This window comes from Lonchura striata, chromosome 5 (genome assembly GCF_046129695.1).
Source record: "Lonchura striata isolate bLonStr1 chromosome 5, bLonStr1.mat, whole genome shotgun sequence".
NCBI classification, from domain to species: Eukaryota; Metazoa; Chordata; class Aves; order Passeriformes; family Estrildidae; genus Lonchura; species Lonchura striata.
In genome coordinates this window covers 57,322,395-57,339,092 of record NC_134607.1, presented here as the reverse complement: position 1 = coordinate 57,339,092, position 16,698 = coordinate 57,322,395, and the positions used below count along the sequence as shown (strand labels likewise).

Genomic DNA, 16,698 nt, shown 5'->3' with positions numbered 1-16,698 from the left:
TTATCACAGTATATCCTGTTTTTCTATCAGTGGCGACATTGAACTGGGTCTCTTGCTATCAGTCATCCACCAGTTCCAGTAACCATCAACTCCGAGCTATGCATCCTTCTGTCAAATAAGTCTAGTGTGTTCAGTAATTATTGCAAGAACAAGGGAGGGAACTGATAAACCACATATATATAAACCACATTTGTTCATCTAACAAATTTGAAATTCCCACTGATAGCATGTTCCCAGGGCAGCTTGGAGGATTTTCACTATTAACAATCCACTCATCAGTGAATCAGAATGTGGGAAAAGGCTTGCAGGAGGTCATGTGCTAGGCAAGTCAAAACCATTAGTAATCCAGGGAACCTATTTCAGTAAAACAGGAAAGTTTTGAAATCTTATTTAATAATATTAACTAGGCAGAGTCATTAGTAAATGACACAATTCAATGTGCTCCAACTTTACATTGAGTAGGTTTTGCTGTGAATGTATCTGTGGTAGTATGAGTGTGTATATGTGTGTTAGATGCAGATATTCTGATTTAGATGCCAATTCCACCAGGAGGACATAATATTAGGCCTGTAGTGTCACCATGTTCTCATAGTCCCTACTGCAAGCATTCAAGAAAGGACTAACACAGGATGATACATGTAATATAAAAGCCAGAGTTTTATTGTATTGACTTGTTGAAAACTAAATAAAAAAATTAAATTTGGAGAGAAAAAACCAAACAGACGGAGGATCCTGACTGTAGGCTAGCCTGAGGCAGTAATGGATTTGTGGTAAGATAAACAGAAGTAAATGAACACTTAAGCAACAAAGATCCTGATTTCCTGTCAAATATGTTATAACAAACGGGACTCAGACATATAGGAAACTAAATTATAAGACGTTAAACTGTTGTGGCATTTTCCATCATGAGCAGTAAAACTCCCAGTGAATCAAGTATCCCACCAGGACTGTGACAAATAGGTACACAGCAGTGTCTCAGTTTTGAAGAAAAGAAAGACATAGGTAGGGAAATGAAAGCCTGTGTTTTCCCAGAAGTTGCTTGGTGCTCACTCACTGCTTGCTCACTCATTTTCCCACTCCCGGATAGTGTGGTAGACAGGACTGATATCTAAACAAGAGGCAGCCCTGTGTGGTTTGGCTGTTGGTCATACAGTAATTTTGCAAATCAAAACTGTACTAAAGACACATGAACAGCTTTTATTCTAAATCAGGAAAATGAGAGGAGGGCTTTGGAAAGTGACAGTAGCCTGAGTCACTAGGATCTGATAGGATCCCCTCTGTGAGCTGGAAAGGAAGGGCAGACCCCAGTTGTTAAATTATGGCTGCACAGGAAGCCTAATGAAGCAGCAAATGTGGTTAAATATACAGATGTTCCGAAAGCCTAATGAAAAGGGGCTACTAGCTTAGCAGTACAGATTGTATTAGTCCTCCACCTGTGTGGATACAGTAGAGTAGGGCATTTTGCAATGACATGGTATATTTCTCAAAATCCTGGAAGCAAACAAATGCTCTGGACTTGCTCCTTACTCGAATTTGTTGTGCATAACTTGACACACCTTGCCTTTGTGGGGTCTGGCACTTTGATTGAAGCTAAAGGAGTTTGTTACCCTTAGTGAAAATGTGTTTATGGACTGACCACCAGAGCATGGAGCGCAGAATTACATTCAGGTGGGCTGCACAGGGGAAACACAGCATGCTGATCTCCTCACTCGCCAGGTCAGCAGTCAATACCATGGCTCAGTGGAAGGCTGGCCAGTTCCTCAGCATGAGCAGACCACTGCAATTGTTTCTGGGGATCTTGCATTGCCCTGCTTTGTGAATGTTCCCCAGTCTGCCCCATGCTGAGAAGCAGTTTTGCTCTGGGTTGTGAGATCCTGTTTTTAAGGCAGTAATTGTATTTGCTTGCCTGGGGAATCTAGAGTGCCTGTTAGGAAAGGACTTGTGAGAAAAGCTCCAGGAGGACCTCTCCTGCCACATCTGAGCTAAATGACTTGTTAAATGGCAGTGATTGGTTTAAAATGGTGCAGCTGGAGGAGGGCTCCTGAGAGAGTCACCTGTAGCTTTGCCAAGGACTCATATCTTCAGTGAGGTGTGGGTCAGACCTGGCCTATCTGCAAATCTGAAGAATTTAGAAGTGTTGGTGATAGTACTTTAAACCTTGTCCTACCTCTGTAAAGCCTCACCTAGGAACTTGCTAGCCACCAGTCTGCAAGAGAAGGCTTTATGGTGAGTGTGTTTGTACCTTCACAGTGTGCAATCCAGCCTTCTTAATTGAAGGGTTAAACATGCAGGAGGAGGAGGCAATACTTGTCCCAGCATCAGTAAACTCGGAGCAGATTTTCTGTGGGAAGCCATCTGTCAACTGGGGAGTGGTGCTGTGTCAATTGATCAGCTCCACCTCCAGCTCAGCTCTCAAACTACAGATCCCTGATCTTGTAGGGTGACAGTGGGGGAGTACTGGGATCTCTGGAAGCTTTGAGATCCTATGATGGAGCCTCTGCTCTTTCACACTGTGTGAGGGACACCCTGCAGCATCTTACTCTCTCTTGCAGCAGGTAGTGATGGAGAGCCTGAGCTTGCAGGTAAAAGGGCTGTAGGAGGAAGACGGGCTTTTTCCTGTAGCCAGGGTTTCTATTTCACCTGGATGATGTGCAATGTAAGGAACTTCTGATTAAAACTTTACCTATCCCTGTCCCAAACTTAAAACTGTCTCTCAATGGCAATGCTGAACCATATTTTTACTGTTTCAAGGTAAAAAAGGAAGGTGGGAAATGTGAAAGTTCTTCAGGAGAAAAACAGGAACTTACAATGTTCTATAAAAAACCTGTAATGTTTGGAAGGGTAAAATATTCCTTTTTGGTTTTAGACTGTAATAAAGCATAACAATTCTGTAGGGTATATGTGTATAAAAATGGTAAAACCACCTTAGATCTGTCTCCTAATTAAAAACTTTCACTGTAACACTACGATGAAGTCAAATTCATACTCTGATAGCCCCACTACATTACTGTGAGGTGAAATTCATACTCTGATAGCTCCACTGTTCTGTATCAGTTCAGTTCCTTTTGTTTTTCCTTGACTTTTCATTAGGCATGCCTGAAAACAAGGTTGGGAAGAAAATTGTGGCTTTTGGACATTTTTCTTAGTTTGCTTTTTGTTCCCCTCAAAAGGCAGTGGATGAGATTTCTATCCAACTCTATCAGCAATTCTCCTGATTTATTATAAGAGAGACACTTTCTTCTCTACTATTGTCTGTCCTTCCTTCTTCACCCCTCTCTGAGTGCTGAGTTGGTCAGGGAATGAAGAACATTTGGCTATCCCAACTATTGGGGTGATTAAGTGCCAAGAGACATCTTGGCAAACCAGAATCTGGACTGGCTTGCACCTCCTTAATGCTCTCATTTTGAATATAAGTTGCCTCTTCTTACTGCTTCTGTAATAGGAATGCAAGCAGTTGCTCAAGAGCAATTATTGCATGCACAGCCAAGTTGCTTGTGCTTGACGTAAAGTGGGGTGCTTCCATTTCTCAGTGGAGTGGAATCGTTGTGCTGGGTTGTGATAAAGCTGTCTATTTGATGTATTGATTTTTGATGTTCTGATGCACTCTTCTTAGTGAAGAGCTCTGAATTTTGTCCCTGAGTCTTTTGGGGCTGAATTCGCTCCAACAGTTAGGCAGTGCACTCATGTGGAACGAACTGTCAGCAGGCATTTTAGTTTGACCCTGTTTAAATCACTGGGAGGGCATTACCTCCTGCACCTTGCTATCATGCTTACTAACTCCTGAGAGTGTGTGCATGTAGCCTCGAAATAGCAGTGGATTTACCACCTAGTGTCCCCTATTTGTCACTGAGGAAGCAACCAGACAAGACTTCCAGACACTGTGTGTCAAATGTTCCTCTAATTCAATAACCAGGCCCTTCAGATTTTGGACTCTCTGCTAGAAATGGTGAAAAATTGCAGTCAATTCAGAGGCTCTTATGCATAAGTGTAGAAAGGCTCTTGTTGAACTTAATATAAAACTAAATAACTAGTCATCGGTGTAGCTGCCTTGCCTTTTCATGTTGCAGTAAGGCTGAGTCTTTGCACTCTAGCATTCAGTTTGCTACAAATGGCTTTCAAAGGCACTGTGCGATGAAGGGTGTTGGAGATGCTTGTTCAGGATTTTTTCAAATTCTGGCCCATGCTGTGACAATAGTTTGATTTTTTTTTTGTGCCCTCTGTCTTTTCTAATTTTCTACATAAGCTTCAAAGACATAAAGTATATTTTTTATTAGAAAAATATGTTCTTTTCCTGATCACAGTTCAGAGAGAAGGGGGTGAATTCCAGTGATAAAAAACAAGAGATGTTTTCCATATATTGAGTGGCTCCAGTTGCTGGTCCTGTTTTTTTTTTTTTTTAATTTTTTAAATTTTTTTTTAATTAGTCTTCAGTTCATTGCTGTCATCTTTTCCGTTTTCTTTTTGCATACATTTATTTTTCCACTAAGCAAAGAGCAGCCCTAAGAGAACTTTCACATGTAGGTGGTGAGCTGCATGGAGGAAGCAAACAGAGTTTAATCACCAAACCTTGTAAGAGAGGTATGGGGATCTGGGAACAAGGACTCTTTTGTATAGGATGTGACCCATAGGGAGCTCAGGAAAGAGAAACAAGCAGCTTAAGGCTGGGTATGGGATCAGGCCTTTAGTTTTATTTTCTGGAGTTGCTGAGCTATAGCATATTTTGTCAATATAGGAAATGGCTATAGATAATCAAAACCATGACTAAAGGATGAATGGATAATTGATTAACTACATCCCTGCTGAGAAACAGCTTTACCTGCCAGCCTGTAGGAGACTTAATTTGGTAGAGAGCTGTTCTAAATGTGACTATCTTGAGGTAATGTCTTGAGGCACAATGAGTTTTCCGAGGTCTCAAACTCCTGAGTACAGCCTTTTATATCTCTGGTCCAGTTTTCCAGGCTTATTAAAAGAAGATGGGGCTGTTCTCATTCCTTAAAGCAGTGTTTGGATTTGGAGAACTTTGTTATTATAATGGGAATCTCTACACAGAGAGATATACTTTAATTATGGGGTTTTTGGTTTTCGGGGGATTTTTTTGTTGTTGTTGTTTTTAATTTGTCGTTGGGTTTTTTAATGATCTAATCCTATTCTACAGAAGTCAGGAGGAATTTGCAATTGCTTTTAAAATATATAAGATCTATCCCTAAGAGAGCATATTGGCAAATATTTTTTTCTCATTCCTTTCTTTCATGAATTGGACAAAAGCAGGGATTTGCATTTTTCTGGATCTGTCATAAACTGAAAGCCTGATATCTGGTGAAATCCCAGGACAGAAGAGATTACTATGCCATTGGAGAGCTGAGATCTGTATAAAACTCCTTGGAGTCTTTGAGGTTGTAAAGTGGTACAAGTTCTGATTTTTGCAAAGATTAAGTTAATGTGGTAGAAGGGTATGAGAGCAATACCAAGAAAAATACTGAGCTGATATTTCTCTAAAACATGGTGTCAACAAACCTCATCATAGTTTAGAAATCTGTTTTATTTTAATGTATTTTATGTTATTCTGAGACTGAGTCTTCACAGTTGTACTGAGAAGAACTGCACAAAACTCTTTGCTGCTGCTTGCTTTGAGAGGAACTAGTAGTAGAGAATATCAGAGCTGTTTGTATCCAATGATTTTACCTACTCTGTTTGTACTTTAGTCTGGATACTCGAACCAGAGTGATTGTCCCAAACTCAGTATCAAAGTGACTGTAGTATCAAAACTGCTGTGTATCCTGTTTATGCTACATATAAGGTTATGATAATTCTATTATTAAAGCTCTTAATTTCATTGAAATATTTTGTACATATTCTGGTTTTTTTGTCCTCACTTGTGTACCACTTGCTCTCTGTCTGTTAGAATCAGGCCTAACAGCTGAAACTTTAAGTAATTATGGCAATCTGCCTTTAAAAATACAGTAAGGACAGCTGGTCATAAAAAGGATTTTACTTCCTTCTCACTTACTTCACTTAAATTTTAAAAAGTTAAAAATCTTTACACTCTGGCCAAGATGTGAAGTAAGATTCTGACTGTGTGCCTACCCCTTTATGCTCAATGGATTGACTAGAAAGGCTGTTTATTTTCTTTGACCTATTCTTGTTTTCTTTTTTTTTTCCTCTTCCTCTGACTTCCTATTCTAGGATGAGTCATCCATGTTCTTCCAGTTTGGCCCATCAATAGAACAGCAAGCCTCTGTCATGCTCAACATCATGGAAGAATACGACTGGTACATCTTCTCCATTGTCACTACTTACTTCCCTGGTTACCAGGACTTTGTGAACAAGATCCGCAGTACCATTGAGCACAGCTTTGTGGGTTGGGAACTGGAGGAGGTCCTTCTGTTGGACATGTCCCTGGACGATGGGGACTCAAAGATCCAGAACCAGCTCAAGAAGCTCCAAAGCCCTGTTATCCTCCTCTACTGCACAAAGGAAGAGGCCACCTACATTTTTGAGGTGGCCAACTCAGTGGGTCTGACAGGCTATGGTTACACGTGGATCGTGCCCAGCCTGGTGGCAGGGGATACAGACACAGTGCCATCTGAGTTCCCCACCGGGCTCATCTCTGTCTCATATGATGAATGGGACTACGGTCTTCCTGCCAGAGTAAGGGATGGAATAGCCATAATCACCACGGCTGCTTCTGATATGCTGTCTGAACACAGCTTCATCCCTGAGCCCAAGAGCAGCTGTTACAACACCCAGGAGAAAAGGATTTACCAGTCCAACATGCTCAACAGGTAAGGGAAAGAGCTAAGCCAGCCATACAAAAGGGTGGTCAAAGACAACCTCTGATACCAGCACATTTCTGCTAGGCATGGGGCGCTTTGGGGCAGAAGATGGTGTTGGTCAGAACTGGGCAATGGGGAAGAGCTGAGGGTGAGACCTATGTTGCTGTGCATCTTGAGTGCCAGTGTTGTCACCTCTTTAGAAAGCCCTCACACAACACAGAGGGCAAGTCAGCATGAGGAAAAGGAATAATGAAGGCATAGTCCAACAATTCAAGTGTACCCCTCAATGCACAAGTTTTTGCTTTCATAATAGCTCTGAACTTCTTGAGGTGCCTTTGCATGGCTGTGTCTGCAGCTCACAGGTGGGTTCTTGCTGCAAGCAATGGGAATGTTTGTGTTGAAGTCTAGAAGGTGCCAGCTTCTGTTCCAGGCACTAGCACTATGTGAACAGGTGTCCCTTACAGGTGATGGCTGTGTAACCTACCTGGAACAGTTTCATGGCAACTGTTGTCTGAACACCAAGTGTCCTTCTGCTTTTCATTAGCCCTGAATTACAGGATAGAAGGAAGTGCAAAGAGATGTGGAGAATTAGAGCTGCAAAAAGAGTTACAGCCATCAACTCTGCTCAGATCTTGCTTCATACTCAAAGCCTTTAAAGACCTTGGATGTCTTAAGAATCTGGTTTACCTCAGAGGAGGACTTGTGCTGACACCCTGCTCTTTGACAGTTCACTGGCTGTTGTCTGCTGGGTGTTTTGGGTACTGTTCTTTCTTGTGTACCTTATGCAGAAAGCCTAGTACCTCGATTAGAACAGCACATTTTTCCAAATAGAAAAGGGTATTTAAATATAGGGGAAAACCTGTTTGAATAAATGTCTTCTTTTTATCCAAATTCAAATTTTCCCAACAAACAGTGCTAAAGCATCTCTTTAAGGGCATAGAAGAAGCTTGTGGTGGAGCAACCTCTAGAGCAGCACTCTGATTACTAAATGTTCCTTTTTGTTCCAGATGGAGTTTTAGCATGTAGCAAAGCAACCCAGATAATTAGACATGGAATCCAGATGTCCCCTGATCTGCTCAGCTGTCATTGTCCAGTGTTTTACATATAAAATCCTTGGACATATTAGATCCTTTGTGGTGAGAAAAGGAGAATCCAGGCAGTAGCCATCAGGCCACACAGAGCTCAGTGTCTTTGTTCATTTGTCATGTTGAATCACTGAGCAGTGCAAATGTGATGGATTGTTCTGCATGCTGTGACCCCTCACTGTCAACTTTACTAGGCAGATAGAGGGACAAAGGGACAAGGAAGCAGATTTTTGCTTTGCCTGAACGTTGGGGACTGTGTGAGAATGTTATTATTTGGCCCAATATATTACCCATATTGCTATTTGTTTTTTGTCACTATGATCCATTGGCATATTGCCAGGTCTTATTGCTTTTACTTCCTCTTACCCATGCTGTTTTTTTCTCTATGTAGGCTTTGAAACTACCAAAAGGTGCCCAAAGCTTTTATCTCTTTCCTTCCCAGCTAGGCTTAGGAGTAAGGGTCTTTTCTGCTGCTCTTTTGAGTCATCACTGAAATGATTAAGCAGGGAAAATATATATAGTGTAGACAAAGTAATGAGAAGTAACATCAAAGCAGGCTTTTGTTCTACCTTTCCAAATGAGGAGGGTTTCTGGGGGAAGCTCTATTGTGTCTTTTCAGCAATTATCTAGAAAACAAAACTTTCTCTGCTATGTGATGCAGCGTTCTGCAGAGACCTTCTGCTAATGAGTTCTGTTGACGCTCTGTTAGCCTGTGCATAACATCACACCCATAGAGCTCTGCTGCTTCAAGGACCCAACATGATCTCTCTGCATAGCACCTTTTTGCATTGTTTAGAACTTGCCAGCTCAGAGACTCTTGAGTGTAGATATGCCAGCACTGTTGTGCTGTGTAGATATGCCCTGTAGCCTTGGCACCCCACATGGAAGCAGTTTTTATCACTTGTGAAGATCTTAGCTTTCTTTTCACCTTTGTGGCCCGAATCATGCTGTTACTGCGCCCTTGTTGGCGCTGGGTGCAGCATTCACAGGAATGAGTGCCAATATGTGTAGATACTCCCAGCTTAGTTTGGGTACTGACATCAGTCTCACTGAGAAACACAGTCAAATTATTCAGTGCCAGGCTCTGTTGTGCCACTGTGTAGATAGCTGCAGGCACCTGAGCTAACTCAAAAAATAATTACCCTTTTGTAGTTAATTACACTTTTGTAGTTACTTGTGAGCACAGTGCAAATTTTCCTCACATGGTGCTGGCCTGTGAAGGGGTTCTGACCTTGCCTCCTTTTCCCCCCACCTCTCCATGTCTCCACACTCTGTATTTCCAAGAGAGATGGTTAAAAAGTTTGACTTCAGTGAGTTGGGTGCTTAGTTTTTTATTTAAGTCAAATTACTTTCAGGCACCTTTTGAAGTTTAAAAGCTAGTGGTGTCTGAAATAAGCCATTGCTTTTAGAAATTGAAGGGTTCAATAGAAATTGGATGGCTTCAAGCTCAGCCTCATGCCTGAAGTCTGTGGAGAAGAGGTAGAGGAGAAGCACAAGATATGGAAGGAGGCAATCATGAAGATGTGAGTTTACCTCACTGAGCCAAAACCCACAGAGATTAATAGCTGTAATCTGTGTTCATACCTTCAAGTTCCATTGAATTTGCTGGAATTTGCTATGTGCTAAGCTTTAAAATTCTGATTATATGTTTTGTCTGTGTGGGATATTACAGATTCTGCAGACCTGGCTACTTCATACTTTTCCTAACTCCTTCCATCTATTAGGATCCCACAGTATTTGTGCACGCCACGTAGCAGCAATACCTGCATGTCTGGCAGCTGGCTTGGCTCATTTTGGACTGGACTGCAGGTTCTGGAAAGCTAATTTTAGCCTTGCTCTGAACCCAGAAATACTATATTCAGCCATCTGTAACTTAAAGTTCCCCCTCCACATGCCTACACAGAGTAGAGAAATGCATGTATGAGGGTTTAATGTCTGGGGAGACAAAGTGTATGTGTATGTGACCTCAGATAAAGCATCACCACATAGCTACTGCTTCAGAAACTCTTGAAGGTAATCCAAAGGGGTCCAATTTACTTCAAATCCATAGCTGGGGAGGCAAAGCAATAAAGGAATTTCCCCATTTTATTCTTTGGAGAGTGACACATCCAACTAAAAAAATGTGCAATTTAGTTCAGCTGGGGCACACTATACACTGACTGTGAATTAGTCATTTCCCAAGCTCTTCCATTGAACTCTGACCATTTCTTAGTTTTTTCACTTGTCTTTCTAAAAGAGCAGTTGTTCTGAATGCAGCTAAAATCAAATGGTTTTGCTCAACATGGTATCAGTGGTTGATGTGGGTATATAATGGAGTAAGGAGAAAATGAACTGAATGTTGTTCAGATTCTCCATATCTTTCCACCTTTTTACACTGACACTTGTTCATTTTTGCAAGAACTTGTGCAAACGAAGTTTCATTTGAAGTATGGCTGTAAGTACAAAAATAAACAAGACAGACTGTAATCTAAATGCCATTTCTTGACAATGTAGGTGTTTGGTCTGCATCTTCTTGTATCACTAATGGTCGCATAGCAACTGCTTCTGTCTGTTTTGAAACTGGTTCTCTTTTGTGTTAGACTGGAACTGCAGAAGTATGATCACGACCATTGAACATTCTGGCTTTTGTCCAGTAAGTGAACCTGCTGATGAGATAACTCCACTAAAGAGTAGCAAAATGATGCTTTGGGAGAGTTTTGTTCTACAAGGTTTGTTAGTTATCTTTTTTGAATGATTTTTGAGGAATTTTTCCTCTAGTGAGGGATTTATCTCAATTTATGCTGATAATAGGCTTAGGTGGTAATTTGGAGTCCAAATATCCAAATGCTGTTTCCCAGTTCAATTACAGTCTTTAATTCTTTGTTCTGTTTGTAATAATTACCTATTCATTTATTCCTTCATTGTCCTAGAAAAAAATCTGATCTGAATATTTCAGTCTACCAAGTCTATAGTTATCCCACTATCTGGTCTTCTGGGCACCCAGCAAAACCACTGTGTGCTCTGCTCTTTTCTACTGGATGAGAAGATCTCAAAGGTTGGGAAGGAAATGCTCAGATGAGGAGTTCTTACCTCTTGGCCCTTCCTAGGAGAGTTGCTAGGCTTCCAGGCATCCCACAAAGCTCATCTTTTTCCCTTCACCATGGTTGCTGAGGAGTGAGTGGGAAGAGGTGGATGTGTTTATAGGCAGCCTTCTGCTTATTTCGTTATTTTAATTGATGGGACAGATTTCCTTGAGCTCTGGATTGGTGCTTCTCATTACATTTTAGAAATGGGAAGAAATAACTAAATGACAGGAGTATTCTTAGGAGTGGAATTCAGAGATGAGTCATGAGAAAAGAATATAATTTCTGGCACATATTTGAGGAATGGAAGCTCAGCTGTTTTGTATGGATATTCACAGTCTTCGGGCTACGTAAGCTGTGGTTTTATTGTAGCCTTCAATGAGACCTGGATTCTTTCTCCTTGTAGTCATGGCTGCTTGTGAATGCTGGGCCATAACTACTAGTTTGTTGTTGTAGGGTTTCTAATGAGTTCTCCACTGATTGGCTTTAATAGTCTCTCATTTAACACCAGGCTGCACACAGCAGATTTCATTTTAATAAAAAGTGCAGTGGAGCATTTGCTTTAGAATTAAAATACAAATGTGGAATTATGCCACCTTTGCAAAGAAATACTTTTAGAGGGAAACAAAGTTAGGTTAAATTCTGTACCTCAGATTCTTCAAATAGGAAAACAGCTGGCAAGCTTGCTCAGTGCATTGTTTGGACATGACACTTCCACTCTGGGGGAAGTAACATTCATCTGTAGTTTTATCTTGCAAAACAGATAAGAAATGCAGAAGAACCTTTGAGTGCTTGGCAACTGTTTTTCCTGGAACAACCAGGGCGAGTTCTGTTCTCACATGGCCACATTTCCCCAGTAGAAACTAGGAATTGCTGGGGCTTAGATACTTCAACAGTGAGTCAGTGAACAGAGAAAGTTCTTGCAATTGGGTTGTACAAACAAATTGCTTCCCTGTAAACTCAAGACCATATGGGCTGTACGTATCCCTAAAAAAGTGCAGTGCCCTTTCAGGATATTGTGTCACCCTGATACCTGTGGGCAGCACCATACCCGTAGCACCCTGGGCCTGTTTTCCCCAGGTTAGTGTCAAGGATAGTGCCCAGACAACACCTTTCCTTGTTTCTCTGGTCTCTCTCAGCCCACCCTCCTGCCCTCTCCTCTCTAATGATGGCAGCCATCACCTTCCATGCCAGTTGCAGGGGACATCATATGTAATTTACAGATATTGCCTTGGAGCCACTCTGTGCTGTCTCCTGGTTGAGTGGGTCACACACCTTCACAGAGTGCAGTAGGAGAGTTGAGGGCAGGAATGGACAATGGACCATTTGCACTGTTCTTTCTTCATTCACAGAGGAGCCCTGTCTCGCTCAGTTTGGCAGGGCTACATCTACCTGCTTGGAAGCTGGCTGGAAAGCAAGCCCTGCTCCAGCCCTTGAATCCTGTGGCGCTCAGGTTGTGGCAGGCACGGTGCTGGGACTTGCTTCTTAATGCTGGGGAGATGGTGAGGGAAGGTGTAAGTGGCATGTTCCCAGGGATGCAGAAGTTGCCCTTTTCAGAAATTTGGAGGGTGAAGTATCATATATAACTTTTGACTTTTTGGAGCCTTTAGGCCCATGTCTAGTTAGCAGCTCATTATGTTCCCACTGGTTGGTGTGTCCTGCTGCCGTCAGGCTGGTGCAGAGTGGCAGCACGTGGTGTGAGCGCTGCTGATGGATTAGACATCCCTGATGCTGAAATCTGCTTGTTCCTGTCACTGCTCCAGCAACAGCTGGAGGTTGGGGCTGGCCTGTACTTCCTGCCTCTGTCAGGGTCTCTCTGCCTCCCTGCATCCCTTGCTGCACACCATCTCGCTCTCTGTGTGTACTGCCATCACTTTTCCTGTCCCTATCTTGCATCTCCTATTGCATTTCATTTGCTCTGTGTGCAGTGCTGGTGAAAGGCGCTGGGTTTGTTGGCTTGGGGCTACTGGATATTCATGTTGCCTGGTCAGGAGGTGAACAGTCGTGTGCTACCACATCTTGGAGGAAGTGTTGGCTTCTTCTGACTCCTTTTTTTCCTGTCACTGGAGAGGAATGCTGAGGGCAGTTTGTAACATACTCTTGATCCAAACCTCCCCTGTACAGGTGGGCTGGTAAGGGTGCTGGATGCAGAAGAGCAGTCTGCATCTGGCTGTCCTTTAGCTCTTAAGCAGTCCTGCTTGAGCAGTGGGAAGCACAGCTGTCCTACAGTGGAAGGACAAAAATCAAACTAACTTGTATGCTGGTAGGACACTGGAGATCCCTGGCTTCTCAGTGGGAATATATGATGGCCCAGCAAAAATGTTTGTTTGTCAGCAGGCACCACAGGATGCCTTAGTCCTGCATAGCTGAGCTTTGTCAGAGGGGGAGAGGAGGTACTTGCTCTGTGTGGACAGTTGGGTATTTCAACCTCTTTGTAATTAAAATAGGCTCACAGAATCACAAAATATTTTGAGTTGGAAGGGACCCACAAGGATCATCGAGGCCAACTCTTAAGTGAAAGGCCTGTAAATGGATTGAACCTGCAACCTTGCTGATATTAGCACCTTGCTCTAACCAACTGAGCTAATAGAAGGGTTCAAGTAAAGTGATGGGTTTTTGGCAAGGGTTGTCTTTTGATTAAAGGACATACCCTTTCATAAACGCCTCCAAAATCCACCAGCTGGGAATGAATTTTGGTATGCACCATCAGTTTCCAGATGGGAAAATGTCCATGTTCTGCTTCCAGCCCTCTGAGACATCATCTGCTCTGCAGCCAAGTCCAATTAGTGCTAGTACTATGGCAACTTCACTTGCTGGTGACAATATGTTTTAATGTGTGCCTTCAGACTCTCTCCACTCCCCATGGAAGGTGAGTCAAAATCCTCTGTGGTGGAGCTTTGAAACCACAAACCTGGTCTGGTTCACAGTTTAGCACCAGCTATGCCATTGCTGATCCTGCTTTGATCACAAAATGCATTTAGGGTGCTGTGGGCTTGAAAGAGCCTCAGGGAATCTGAAAACCTGCTTTAGCAGAGCAGTGGAGGGAAGGTGAGAAATACCCTTTTTCCTTCAAGAACTGGCTTGATGGGCACATGGATATTTTCTGGCTTGCACACTTGCACACTGATGTCTGGCCATATGTGGTTTCAGAACGTGTGCTTTTTTTTTTTTTTTTCTTTCTGTGAGAAATGTAGTGGGGTTTTGGTGGTTTTTTTTTTTTTTTTTTTGTCCCTCTCTCCTCCCCTCAGACTTAATGTTCTTACTATCTTTCAAGTTTTTAAAAATAGGAACTGCTGGGTTGCTATGGCTCCCTGTGCAGCTCTGGAGAAGCTTTTTCTTCTCTTTGATGCAATTTGGGTTCATGACTGGGTTTGACAAGGGCTGCTTGCACTAGTGCTTGCTCCTGGAAGACGCGGGAGGGGGAGAAGGACGATGACAGCCTTTGTGTTCACTAAAAAAGGGAAAAAGATTAAGTCAGGTGACCTTTCTTGGAAAAAAGTGGAGGTATTAACCCTGGCGTGTCTGCGATGAGGTTTTTTTTATGTTCTGCAGTTTTAACACTGTTCCTGTGGTTTAACTTTCAGTGGGGTGTCCTTTTCCCCTTTGTCTTACATGCTTGTGTGATGGAGCTGAGCCCTGTCAGACAGCTGCCTGCTCCCCTGCGGAAGCACCTGCTGTTCTGTGGCTTTTGCCATCCATGCCTTGTCCAAGAGATTGTGCGTGGTTAAGTGCTTTTCTGAATTGAGGCTTAGAGCACTTCTGACTAGATGCTGCTGATGAAATTCCTCTCAAAATCATCGCTTTAAGGGTTACTCGAGTCTTGCAACCACATTTTGGGAAAATGTGGATCTGCATATCTGTTGGGCAGCTGAATACTTATCTGAAAGGGACCCTACCAAAGTTTGCACAGGTAACAGGTTTGGAATACCTGTTACCTGTGCAGAATCCAGACCTCTCTCTGCAGTGTACATATCTCTCCACTGGCCTATTTTCAAGTAGCAGTAATTTTTTGAGTACATTTTTTTTTACGTAGCAAATTTTATTTTCATTCACAGTCCAAAGGTGAACAGTTTTTTAAATATCTGAGCAAAAAAAATCCCTGTTCATCCAATTTTGAGTTAAGAGAGTGTGAAATGGATGAATTTGTTCTGCTTTCAAATAATTAGCCAGCAGTGGGGCTTCTGTTAGTGTGGACAAATAACTCAAAGCCAGCTTCGCTTCAAACTTCAGAAATCAGTTTGCAGTGTTAGACAAGGGATTCCTGCTTTGCTAGGGTTAGAAAATGTGATTTTGAATTTAATATAAACATTTGAGGGTGATGTATGTTACCTTAGTGTAATTTTTTTTGTGCTGTACATCCGTTGTGCACTATATTTCTTGAAGTATTTGCATGGAATATAATCTAGAAATGTGGTGCTTAGAATGCTTGAATGTGAGTGAAATAATAACAGAGAAAATAGAAATAGTGGAGACCTGTCAGCTTGTTCAGTACACCCTACTCTGTCATTTCTGCAGCATGTTCTCTCCTGATTTAAGTAATAAAAATGTCCCTACTCAAGCCTGTAAGCACCTTAATGCAAAATGAATATTAAAATCTAACCATAGTTGCCCTTGAAATGATCAATCAGACTGAGTGCTGCCAGCCATCTTCATACAAAAAAAGTTATTTTTCGCCCCTGTGGAGAGATTTTTGCTCTTGTTATATCACACCAAACAGATCTTTACCCCTGTCTTGATTGAATAAAGATGGTAAGGTGATTGGGCCTCCCCTTTGCAGTAATGTACCATGAGAAATGGTGGAAAAACAGCTTTGGTGAACTCAGTGTTGGCCTTTGTTAAGGATCTGGAGAGACAGAAGATAATCAGATGAAGAGTTCACCCTCTTGATGGTGTGGTCATGGTGGAAGATAGCTGCCACAATGGACTGAAAACCTGTGAATCTCTGTAGCCTGACAGTGGTTAAAAGTGCACAAATGCTGACTCGATGCTGACTTCTTTTCTTGGTTTTTGAAGCTGTATTAAAACGAGATGGAAATAAGTTTTTAGTGTCTTGCCCAGTGTTGTTCCCTGTATTATTAGTGTCACAAATGAAATAATTTTTCAGCAAGATGGCTACCTCCAGTAGCAGTGTCAGCAACTTACATTTATTTATGATGGTTGTAGCATCTTTTATCTGCAGTTCCAAAGCACTTTACAAAGTAGAAAGGGATGGGGGATGGCTTAATTCAAAATTATTTCAAAAAATGCAGCCATCTCCAGGGTGAAATAGAGGAACTGTTTAACAGACTATAATATGAACTGGAGATGAATACTGCACCTCACTGGAGCTGCACGAGGAATTTCAGCTGGCAGAATGAATTTACTAGAGGTGGATTTTCATCAAGACATTGGGGGTGTTTAATGAATGCAAGATATTAGCAGCAGTGCCACACATGCCTCTCTTATGCCTGTGTGCAGCAGGCAGCCAGCAGCTCCAGAAGTGGTGTCACAAAGGAGGTTAGCAGCTTTTCCAGTGTGCAGACTTCAAGAGCAAATGACATCTAATTTCAGTGACCTTCTTCATCCCAAGAGAATGACATGTTTTGAGCTGATATATCTAGATTTTACATTGATTATGTGCTTATTTTCCCTGGAGACAGCCCTGGGCAGTGGGAGATATCCAGAAAGGCTGCTGTGGTTACAGACAAGTGATAACCAGAACTAGATGGAGAGCAAAAGGGTTGACTGCAATAAAGCTCTGAGAGGTTTTAGCCACATGGGTAATAGATGTCATATATA

The 16,698-nt window shown here is 42.1% G+C and overlaps 1 protein-coding gene across 3 annotated transcripts in view; it reads left to right on the top strand.

Moving 5' to 3' along the window:
* GRIN2B (glutamate ionotropic receptor NMDA type subunit 2B) overlaps positions 1–16,698 on the top strand; it is a 224,606-nt gene that overhangs the window by 80,501 nt on the left and 127,407 nt on the right. For all 3 annotated transcript variants that reach the window (XM_021552888.3, XM_021552890.2, XM_021552889.3), the window contains exon 4: positions 6,184–6,782. In XM_021552888.3, the coding sequence (XP_021408563.1) occupies positions 6,184–6,782 (599 nt within the window). The remainder of the gene's footprint in view (positions 1–6,183; positions 6,783–16,698) is intronic.